The 12,264-nt window shown below is 38.9% G+C and overlaps 2 protein-coding genes and 1 pseudogene across 2 annotated transcripts; 1 reads left to right on the plus strand and 2 right to left on the minus strand.

The window, feature by feature from the left end:
- Positions 1-4,265: 4,265 nt before the first annotated feature.
- LOC139187530 (E3 ubiquitin-protein ligase RDUF2-like) lies at positions 4,266-5,287 on the minus strand (annotated as a pseudogene).
- A 1,885-nt stretch (positions 5,288-7,172) lies between these two features.
- LOC114827371 (uncharacterized) lies at positions 7,173-7,514 on the minus strand. Its single transcript, XM_070806147.1, has one exon. It carries the CDS (start codon positions 7,512-7,514, stop codon positions 7,173-7,175), a length of 342 nt encoding a protein of 113 aa, XP_070662248.1.
- Positions 7,515-8,795: 1,281 nt separating this feature from the next.
- On the plus strand, positions 8,796-9,783 carry LOC103440397 (protein RADIALIS-like 5). Its single transcript, XM_029108918.2, has 2 exons — positions 8,796-9,234; positions 9,557-9,783. The coding sequence occupies exon 1, from the start codon at positions 8,948-8,950 to the stop codon at positions 9,119-9,121; it is 174 nt and encodes a 57-aa protein (XP_028964751.1). The 5' UTR covers positions 8,796-8,947; the 3' UTR covers positions 9,122-9,234; positions 9,557-9,783.
- Positions 9,784-12,264: the final 2,481 nt, after the last annotated feature.

The following is a 12,264-nucleotide window of genomic DNA, read 5'->3' on the forward strand; positions in this document are numbered from 1 at the left end:
CCGAGTTTATAATTTCTACCACCAAACCAACTTTAAAAATGGACGTAAGTGACCAATGATTCACTGCTTAGAATGAAACGTCACCCCTACCAATCAGCTGACACAACACCCTCATCCTATCTTATCCTATCCAACTAGAATACTGTCTCAGCACCTGTTGACTCGACTAATTATACAGTTTACATGCAGAAACAAACAAACGTATCTTCATACGATCATGGTACTTGGCTCAGGTAGCCAGCTACAAGTTTTGGAATGTTGTTCAGAAGAAAGATCCGTAAACCCAATTCCGAAGATCTGAAAATTTTAATACAAACAAAATATGTAACGTCGCTGCATGAACCCATTTACCCACGTACATCCTCTTTGGCTGATTGCTTTGTCCAAAAGATCCTGTGATCAGTAATCACCAATTCAGCTCCAACTTGTGATCAGACTTTACTACTTACAGTTGTGGGTTTGATTTAACAAATGAGTTTTTTTTTTTAATAAACGATAGGTTGTTTTATTCATAATCAAATACGAATGGATACATTCACATGAGCGACAAGGATATTGAAAAGCCAAATTAGTTTTCAAGATCATCCCACTCATACAAGCTCTGTTCAATAAAGACAAACGTACCCATTGTATGTGCTGCTTTGTTACAATTGCGAGGAGCAAAATCAAACGCCAGTGTTTGTAATGGGAAACAACGACCTGAATGTCATGGATAATCCTTAAAAAAACTATATTTTAATCTTTAAATAAGATGAAGTTTAGAAAAATGTCTTATACAAGATTAAAAATTGATTTTAGTCCCCAAACTCTATTTAATGTCTCTCTTTTTTATTTATAATTTTATGGTGTTCATAAATTAAATTTTATTAAAATATTATAAATTTTAATTCTCATTATGGTAAGTATCTTATATAAGAAAACATTTTCTTCAAGATTTTTCAGTACACTCGTTTAGTATCATATATTTAGGTACGGAATTGTTCAATACACTTATGTTTATGCATATTTTCTTATGTGTCACTAATTCACCACAATACATTTAGGTACGGACATTTCGGTATACTAATTTAGTAAAATATATTATAATACGAACATTTAGGTACACTAATTAGAGGAAGTAAAATAAATATAATAAATTAAAATGTGTATAATAATAAATAATTTTAATTTTAATGTAATGACATTAAATAAGATATCTATTAAATATTAAAACAAAAATATAATATAAATTTGAATTAAGTACACATTAGAGGACTAAAATCAATATCTAATCTAACACCAGATTTTTATTAAATTTTAATCTTCTTCAAGGATTAAAGTTCAAAAATCCCATACTAAGTGGGCTATGTTATCAAACCAAATGATCATTAGCAGATGTGTGAAATTTTGAAGTTGCACTAAACCAGGATGAGTGTAATTAAACGTATACTACAGTCAAGTGTTCATGCAACCTAAGACATATGTATCCTTGAAATAAATGATTACCAACAAATTAAACTTTCACCTGTTAGGGTTTACATGGTTCACATTATGGATCCCACAAATTGCACTTATGGGGAAAGAGATCCTCTTTGGATCTCTTCCACCAAAGCCATCAGATCAAGTGATCTGGACCCTTAAAATTTGATCAAACGGCTAAAGTTATTATAACTTTTAAAGGGCCCCTGTTTTTAGCCGTTGGATCAAATTTCAAGGGCTCGGATCAGTTGATCCAGTGGCGTTGGTGGAAGAGATCCGAAGAGGATCTCTTTCCCACTTATTGCATGCGACTCATCAAAATTAGATGAGTTGTCTAGTGACACGTGTCAGCTCCATCAAATAAATCAAATTAAATACAAAATGTGACAAAATAACTCTAGTTTGATCAAATTATATCAATTAGAGTTTAATTCCTAAATAAAAGATTCTGATTTAATTAAAAGCTAAATTATATTAAATCAGAAAAACAATCCCACAAATCAAGTACCCAATCTTTTGCCTATAAATACTAGGCTCACTTTCAAGAGCCGAACTGGGTGAGAAACGAAGTGAGCTTAAGCTTTTGGAGAAACCAGAAAGCTCCCAGGCTAAGGCAAATACCAAAATACCTGAACATTCTTGTGTTTTTCTTTAAGCTCGTGGAGAATCAACAAGTACAACAAACACACGCTAGATCATCCACCACCAAAGCCGAAGGCCACCCATCACTTGACACTAATCGTTGTCCACAGTTGTTCAAGATCAAGCATGTTGATGCACAAAACCGGAGGTATTGGAACAACATAAATCCAACCGTGAATCTGCAAGAAATGTAAATAACACAAGATGTATCGTGGTTCACCCCAATGTTTGGGCTACGTCCACACTGATTATTGTATTTCTGAGGGAGAGAGAGCTTTGAGAAGATAAGGGGGCTTAAGCAAATGGCCTCCCTTAATAAGGAGAGTGAGGGGTCCTTTTATAGAATAAGGGCTCCTCACTTATTACAAATTTGCCCCTTCCTTTATTACATATTACATTTAAGTCCCCTAAGTATTTATACGAGATCTAAATACGGAGGCCCTAAGTATGGTACAAACAGTAGTCCTCCAAGTCTACAGTTAAGAGAGTCTTTTGGCTGGAGACTTGAAATTCAATACATAAGTGATGGGTTAGGAGTAATGCTCGCGGCGAGGCGGTTGCTTAGTAGGCGGCGATGCTCTCTAATGATGGTGAGGGAGTCCCTTTTATAGAATAAGGGCTCGTTCCTCAATACATAAGTGATGAGCTAAGAGTGATGCTCGCGGCGAGGCGGTTGCTCAGCTGGTAGCGATGCTTTCTAATGAAGGTGAGGGAGTCTCTTTTATAAAATAAGGGATCGCTCCTCAGTACATGAATAATGGGTGCTCTCTAATGAAAGTGAAGGAGTCCATTTTATAGAATAAGGGCTCACTCCTCAATACATAAATAACGGGCTAAGTCCCCCAAGTATTTTTCATGAATGCTCTCTAATGAAAGTGAAGCAATCCCTTTTATAGAATAAGGGCTCGCTCCTCAATACATAAATAATGGGCTAAGTCCCCTAAGTATTTTTCATGAGGCCCAGTTGAGGCCCAATATATGGTGTATAGTGTAGTCCCCCAAGTCTTCGGTCAATAGAGTTTGTTGGCTGGAGACTTCAAATTGAATCCATGTATGGGTTGAAGTGACGATTGTTCGGATGCGGTATTTGTATACCCTGCACTGAAGCTTTGTAGGTGAAGCTTTGCAGCTGGAGCTTTTGTAAATGAAGCTTTTGAAGTTGGAGCTCTATAAATGAAGCCTTTGAAGCTAGAGCTTTTGTAAATGAAGCTTTTGAAGCTAGAGCTCTGTAAATGAAGCTTTTGAAGCTAGAGTTTTTGTAAATAAAGCTTTTGAAACTAGAGCTCTGTAAATGAAGTTTTTGAAGTTAGAGCTCTGTAAATGAAGCTTTTGAAGCTGATTGCTTTTGTAAATGAAGCTTTTAAAGCTAGAGCTCTGTAAATGAAGCTTTTGAAGCTAGAGCTCTGTAAATGAAGCTTTTGAAGCTGATTGACATGAGTGATGCTCACGAATGTTTATGTATGATTTATATGAGTGATGCTCATGTATAATTTGAAGTACTGGGCGTACTTTTGATCACCTAGTTGGTGATAATAGTGGCAGGTTGCCGAATAATTTTGGAGTACTGGGCGTACTTTTGATCACCTGGCTGGTGGTAATAGCGGCAGGCTGCCGAATAATTTTTTGTAGTACTGGACGTACTTTTGATCACCTGGTTGATGATAATAGAGGGCCTGGCTTTTTTTGGGCATAAACATTCCAACCCATTATTTTGGGCTTGCCCTATTATTATTACCCTCTGATGGGGTTTATACAGATGTCTCCGAAAGATAAGAAAAATAAATTACATCATTCAAAAATAAATCCGACCATATGCTCAATGGGTCACGCCCATAATGCCATAACCACCGTAATTATGTCTGTTTTTTTATATCTTCTTTTGCACATTCAAAAATAAATCCGACCATATGCTCAATGGGTCACGCCCATAATGCCATCACCACCGCAATTATGTCTGTTTTTTTTTTTATATCTTCTTTTGCTTTTGTTTTTGCTTTTACTTTCTCTTTTCTCTTTCTCAGAAAATGATTTCACATGGCTTTCTCCTTTTGCTTTTTCTTTTTCTTTTGCGTTGTCCCTCATGTGCTCCTGCGCTGTCTCCGACCAAAAACATGCGCTCGAAATCGACGTCGTTCTTGACCCACGAATCACAATCTTCGCTGCCGTTAAAATACAATATCAGATTCCTACCCGGACCTCAAAGACGATGAATTGGAACGTAATCTCCCCCAGAGCGAAGCTATATTATGAAAAGCACTCCAAATCCCGCGACTTTCGCTCCCTTGACTCCTCGATACCCATAATACCCTTCTTGGAGCCCCGTTACCATTGAACCCGCAGTCCATTTCTATGTACACAACCGGTAATTCCCTCTCGCCGGGTCTTATGTCGCCGGAGAATCTCCCCACTGCAAATCCATCGCTGGGTAATCTCCAGATAGTCAAACCCATCGTCTCTTCCTCGAGACCCGGATCTGAATTATCGTTGTTTTGGTTAGCGGGCAACTCATGTCGACAAACCGGGCACGAGTTACGCATTGAGAGCTAGGGGAGGATACAATCCGAGTGGTATATGTGCTTACACGGCATTTCTCGAGCCTCCGACCCAAGTTCGAATGCTTATTTGCAAACGGTGCAGTACAAATCTGACCTGACATGCGTATCGACGATTTGAATAACGGGCATAGATTCCACAGCGGATTTAGACGCAGACGGGTTTTCAAGTCGGCCCAAACCGTTGATTTCAATCTAGGAGAGCTGTTCAAATAAGTGGTCAAAGCCCGAACCTATTAAAAGCTTGGACATGGCGGGCGGAAGTGGTCGGAGCCCCGACCCCATGGCGTTATTATAGTAGAGTTCGAATATGTTGGACTCGGTATCGGCCTCGGTGCCATGTAAGACGATGACCAGGTTGAATAGAGAAGACCGGTGGTTGGAGGCCCGTCGTACCTGGTGGGAGGATGGGAATCTACAGTGGAGATGGTTCAGCTGCAGTATCGGCTATGGCATCGTCTCGATCTCTTCGAGGAAGCCGGTTTCGTAGTGGGGGCACAAGAGGGCGGAGTCCAGAGCAAACACGCGAACGAAGTGAGTGCATCTGTAACACCAATACGATGTCGTCGGTGGAGGCGAAGACATGGCCATGAGGTTTAGAGATCTGAAGGGGAAGAGAGAGAAAGAGTTCTAGAGAGAGAGGGAGAATGAGAAATGAGTCCGCTGATTTTGTGTTTGTGGGGATTTTCTGGAAAAGCCCAAGGAGGTTCTGAGGTTCTTTAGATTTTGCAATGTTGATTTTGTAGATTTTGCAGATTTTGCGGTGGAGGTGAAAAAATGAAAGAGAACCGACATAGTTTTTTGTTTCGATTATCACAGACGGTGCCAAATGTTGATGCACAAAACCGGAGGTCTTGGAACAACGTAAATCCGACCGTGAATCTGCAAGAAATGTAAATAACACAAGATGTATCGTGGTTCACCCCAATGTTTTGGCTACGTCCACACTGATTATTGTATTTCTGAGGGAGATAGAGCTCTGAATATGAGAGTGAGAGCTTTGAGAGGATGAGGGGGCTTAAGCAAATGGCCTCCCTTAATAAGGAGAGTGAGGGGTCCTTTTATAGAATAAGGGCTCCTCAATTATTACATATTTGCCCCTTCCTTTATTACATAATTACATTTAAGTCCTCCGAGTATTTATACGAGATCTAAATATGGAGGCCCTAAGTATGGTACAAACAAAGCCTTTATGAAACTTAAAGATAAGCCCACAAGCCTAATTCAAGATCAATCATCACCCTTGAATTAAATCAGAGAAATATTCTTATAAAGAATAAAGGGTAAAGTACAAAAAACTACCTCAACTATTGGTCTTACTACACTTTCATACCTCATCTTTTTAAAATGACAATGTCATACCTCATCTTACGAATTTGTGTCAATGTCATACCTCCGTCAGTGTTTCTGTTAAGTGCTTACGTGGTTTAAATAAATTAATAAAATATTAAAAAATTAATTAATTATTAATTATTAAATATTATAATTAAATATAATATTATAAAATTAAAAAAATTGAGAATAAAAAAAACAAAAAAATTTAAAATGGCCTAGGGTGCGGGCCTCCCCTTTCCTCCATCCGCACCAACCTTCTTTTTCTCTTTGACAACCACTAAACCCAGAAACCTTCCTCCACCCATCCCCCAAACTTTCCCCAACCTACCTCCATCCCCCACCTCTTCCCTTCCCCTAGAGGTGCGGGCCTCCCATTTCTTCCACCCGCACCAACCTTATTCTTCTCTTCGACAACCCCCAAACTCTTCCTCGTCCCCCCAAACTCTTCCCCGTCCCCCCAACCTTCCCCAACCCACCCCCATCCCTCACCTCTTCCCTTCCCTTAACTCTTCCCGTCCTTTTCGAACCCAAACCCTAACCCTAATTCCCCATTTTCAAACAGAAAACCCCAACCTTGCCCACCCGTCCCCCCAACCTTCCTCCACCACCTTCTCTCTCCTCTCTTTCTTTTCTCTCTCTCTTGCTCTATCTCTCTTCTCTCTCTATCTGGGCTATCTACAGCTCTTCCTGCACCCTGCTCATTTTGAACCGCGACGATCGAAAAATCTTCGACGCGTTCGAGAATGCCGAGTCGTCGATAAATGAGTCATACATCGTCGGATTCTGCTCCTAGATGAGTGTGTACTGCTCAGGCATGAACATCGCCGGATTCTGATGTGGCGGGTAGCGAGCAGGTGCTTTATCTCGAGCTCGACGAGGACGACGACGGGTTTTTGGTGGTAAAAAATCCAAGCTTTGGAATTACCGACGGTAGGACGCACAATAGCTTCATGAGGGATGATAGGGAGTTCATGGCATTGAGGAGAAAAAGTGTTGACGTTTCATCAATTTTCGGGCCATTAAGGAGAGAGAGATGAAAGAGAGAGGATGGTGGAGGAAGGTTGTGGGGGAGACGGGTGGGAAGGGTGGGAAGGGTTTCTGGGTTTTAGGGATGCAGGTGTTCGACGAGAGAGGAGAAAGGTGAGAGAGGGAGAGAGGAGAGAGAGAGGGTGGGTTGTACCTCTTCTATCCTACGATCGCCGATTTGCTCCCCCTTGAATTCGACAAAACCCCATCCGCCTCTTTCACCCAACTCTTCGCTGGCGGAGTTATCTCCTGCATCGACGGAAGCCTCGACGACGGCTTGTGGTTCTTTTTCAGCAGCACGGTTGAGAAATCAGGCATCGATTGAGCGAGAACGGAAGACCCTTTTCGCGAATCGATCAGATGGGTCTGAAATTTGACTTGTTTCTTCAATAGGGTCAGTTTCGATTCAGGTTCTTTGGACTCTTCTAGGCTCATGTACTTCCTCCTAAGCCATGATTCCCTGAGTTCCGTGTAGGCTCTGTATCTAGGTCCTCTATCCATGCAGTAGCTTTTGGTGGCGAACCTCAGGAGGACTGGATGCTGATCTGGGTTAGGGTTCTGTGAAAGAATCAGAGCGATGGGGTCGAGGCCTTTTGTTTGAAAATGGGGAATTAGGGTTAGGGTTTGGGTTCGAAATGGACGGGAAGAGGTAGGGGAATGGAAGATGTGGGGGATGGAGGTGGGTTGGGGAAGATTTAGGGGACGGGTGGAGGAAGGTTTCTAGGTTTGGTGGCTATCGAAGAGAAGAAGAAGGTTGGTGTGGGTGGAGGAAAAGGCCCGCACTCTAGGCCATTTTAAATTTATTTATTTATTTATATTTAATTATAATATTTAATTAGTTTTTAAATATTTTATTAATTTATTTAAGCCACGTCAGCACTTAACAGAGAAACTAACAGAAAAACTGACGAGAGGTATGACATTGACACAAATTCGTAAAATGAGGTATGACATTGTCATTTTAAAAAGATGAGGTATGAAAGTGTCTTGAGGCCAATAATTGAGGTAGTTTTTTGTACTTTACCCAAGAATAAACCACAAATATTGTGCCCTAACAAATTCATTAATTCAAATTTTATTTTGCATGCATGTTCTTCTGTTATTCGTTGCAAAAATATCGAACTTAACATTTGAATTTTACAATTGCTTGGTTCTAATTCCGCTTAACGATTTGCGTGGTTTTGAGCTTTTGAAATTTTGGAAGTTGCTCAAGTGTAAGGTAAAAGTTGCATGCAAATTAAAGAAAAGAAAAGGATCACAAAATGTTGGAAATGATAGATTAGGAAATGCACTATAGAGTATTACAACGATTTTTTTTTAATGATCTAAAACATCTACATTTTAAATCATCTTGTAAAAATTTGATAAATTCAAAACCATTAAGATGTACATTTGTAGTTAATAAAATGGTTATTATTCAATCTGATGGTCACATAGTTTTGGATTTGGGTGAGTTTTAGTAGACATGGCCTTTGAGGGATGGACCAAAAACATAAACGGTTGGATCATTATAAAAAGTTACAGAATAAGCCTTATAAAATGTGTCGAAATGAGTGTTCCCAATCCTAACTCACACACATATACATGTGTGTGTGTGTATATATATATATATATATATTGTGTCTTGAGATTCTTCATTTGTGGCTGCTAAAGGAGACGAATCATGCCTGACTTCTCCTTTTGGCTTTATAGATTCGCCAACTGGCTTGAGGGTTCACTCCACTATCCTCCACTACTATTTATAGGCAAAGCACCCCAGCCATTTCTTGCACACATACCATCCTTCTTGCTTACCCTATCCAATTATCTTAAGCTACATATATACGTACTTTTCCTTCTCCTTTTAACATCTGAATGTATTTACAGAGCCTTTGAAACATTCACTATAATCATTACTTAGAATTAGGTCTAATATTCAAGGTAACGATTAATTAATGGCTTCAAGCTCCCTTAGAAAACACAACCCCAGCTCTTCATGGACACCAAAGCAGAACAAGCTGTTTGAAAAAGCACTGGCCTTGTACGACAAAGAGACCCCGGAGCGGTGGCAAAATGTGGCTAAAGCTGTAGGTGGCAATAAAACAGCGGAAGAAGTGAAGAAACACTAGGACATTCTTCTAGAAGATCTCAGGCAAATTGAGTCCGGACAGGTTCCTATTCCCAACTACAAGTCCTCCATTGGAAGCAGCACCAGCAGCATCAATGTTGATGAAGAAGAAAGGTATATCGTGATCCTCTATATAACTTTAATTAATTATCGTACATGCAATTCTTGTTTACAATTTAAGTATTACAAGACACCTACTTAGAAGTAATGCTAAATTAGTAAAGTGACTACATGCTTTGTAGCACATGACCACACCACTTTTGATCGCATTCAGTTGTCTACATACACGGCTGGTGCTCGGAAATGGCTCATGCGTTTGGGCAATTTTTAAGAGACTACTACTTCGAAAGTTCTTATATATTCGTCAGAGATTTTAGTTTCTGTTAACATCTACATAGTTCTTTTGAAAACCAAACATTGCTTCATTTTTTTACAGGCTTCTCAAGTATCTTAAGCTGCAGTAAAGTCCAAGTCAGTTCAACCTTTTCATGAAAAGGTTTTACTACATATATCGAGGATAGAGGATATATGCCTCTTTAATTTTATGTTCAACTCTCTCTCTCTCCAGCTTAATTGATGTCAGTGTTGTTGTATGCATCCTCCTGGTGAGGAAATCTTATTTTCTCAAACTAGAAGTAAACGCAAGTATCTCCTTCACCTGCATCCTCATGGTTCATGCACGACACTCACGAGTTCGATATTAAATTATTGTAACCACTTAGTCCAAAAATAACATAAACAAACTCTAATTAAATTCTAAAAGAAAAGAAAGGAAAAAGTTTGAGAGAAGATGAGAAGAATAACCGAGAAAAGTGCGCAGTATGAATTTTTAACAATTCCTGACAATCAAATTAAATGTTTCCAACCATCTCTTATTTCTTACACATGCATTAAGGGCGCCATTAATGTGTAAATAAGCAAGGGACTAGCATGTATTCTTAATGTGAAATTTCTAACAAAGAAGCGAGAAATTTCTTGAGCTGCCTGTTGGAAAGAGGGGGTCGCTCCAGTTGAACAAATAACATGGCTTCTTTATAGACAGTACCGTTGTGCCAGTTCCTAATTGCCTGCATTTAATCATCACAGCTAATGTTAATTATCAACTCTAAAATAATTTTTTGGCTATTATAAAACCAATGATTTGAGCCATTCATTATTTTGTATTAAAGTTCAACCAGTTACCAATCTGAAGAAACCATGTACTCAACCCAATCCAGAAAGTAATTAATTATGCATACTTTCTGAGGTCGCTGGCTGTTTCCATGGTGAAAATCTTGTCATTCTCTCCTCACAAAAGATATACCTTCTGCAAGAACGTGCTTCAGTCAAACTGCGTACGCAAGTGTCCTATTTCTTTTGTAAATATTAGCTCTATGAATCTATTTTCACAGATGAACTTACATTAGTCAGACTAAACAACTTATCCAACATTTTATCGGCCCTTGTGTCAAAGGCACAAGTGAAAAGATTAACAACGTCAAACCCGTGGGTAGGCAAGAATGGTATAGTCCTTTTCATCAACGACCAATGCCTCTAACAGTTCTTTCTTCTCCTTTATGGGATTCAATATCCTAGTGAACAGGGTGTTGGACTTTCACCCATGCAACTTGAGTTCCAAAGTCCCCCATTCCTTAAATTATTGTAATAGATTCAAACCATTCTCCTCCCCTTAATAATTAAAATTAAAAAAAAAAGGTTCTCAAACGTCGACTGCCACAACTCATGCGTATGCATTGGATGAACTGTTTTATTAAGGGGTGTGATGTCTATACACCATTTTTTACTTCTCACACACTTTTTTAATTTTCGGTCGTCGGATCGGATGAATTGAAGATGATCAAAAGACATAAATTTAGAAGGGATGTGTGAGAAGTAAAAATGGGAGTGGGAATAGCACACCCCTTTATTAAAACCAGTAAATCATCATTTAAATTTATTATACATTTTTAATAGAATGATATATCTACACTAGGATAAAAGGATTTGGATAAATAATATGCTTACATTAGCATAAAGTTTTGCTTCAATTTAGTGTTGTTATTCCACCCATCTAGCTTATTTTCTCACGCACCGTATAACTAAAATGATAGATAACACATCAATATACTAGCAATCCCACACATTATATAAGCACGTGTTTGGGAGAAACAAATGAAAGAGAAGGAAGTTGGAGAATAATGTAGAAAAAAATCAATTCATTTTAACAGTTCGAATATGAAATTTGTGGGACACGATTTTTTAGGGTCAAAGTAAGATGGGTCACAACACGTATAGCTTTGATCAGATTGAGGTGCACAAGATTGAGGTGCACAAATGTACTAGGGATGCCACCATTGTCCTCTATTCTAGAAAGGTAGGCAAAATTCGCCAATTTTATTGAGATTGTCCATTGTTGATCTGCAAGATACATAAACCTGATATGATAAAGTTTCCTACATTTTGGAGATTCTAATTGTAAACATGAATTTCCTTCGATAAATAACACAAGAACACATGTACAAAATAAATGTTTTGTATTAATGTAAATGTAGGGTTACAATATCTTTACAAACTTGAATCCGCTGATTCAATATCCAAGGTGAAAAATTTGTGTGTTGTTGATCCGTGGGTCACAATGACTTGATCCCAAATGACTGAACGTCTCAAGGTTTTGACTTGTGGTGATAGAGGAACCGGCATGTGTATGGGTGCTTGGTGGTTCTTCAAAAGAATGATGAAGAATGTAGAGAGTTTTCTGAATCTTCTGAATGTTTGGAAATTTGGGAGTTTGGGGTTGAGAGCTTCAGTGTCTAGGTGTGAGAATGATTTTTTGACCTTCTTTCTTTGTCTTGGAGCCTCATACTTATAGGCTTTCAAAGCCTTTCCTACGAATGGATTTGGCCTTGATTATGGACTTGATTAATTGACGAAAGAACCAAGACTTGATTTGTAGGGTTCATTTCGGGCAACGCAATTATCGCATACTCTATTCTCTTACCCACTACTTGAATTTCATATATTGCATACTATCTTGACTATCGGAGAGCCTTTGCCCAATACCCCACCGACGTCAAGGTTATCTTACTTGTGTTTGCTCTTTTCCAAGTAATCGAATTTGTGCATCTCCTCCACATGCGGTGGTGTGCGAATTTGGTTCTAAAAACT

This window comes from Malus domestica, chromosome 10 (assembly GCF_042453785.1).
Source record: "Malus domestica chromosome 10, GDT2T_hap1".
Taxonomy (NCBI): Eukaryota; Viridiplantae; Streptophyta; class Magnoliopsida; order Rosales; family Rosaceae; genus Malus; species Malus domestica.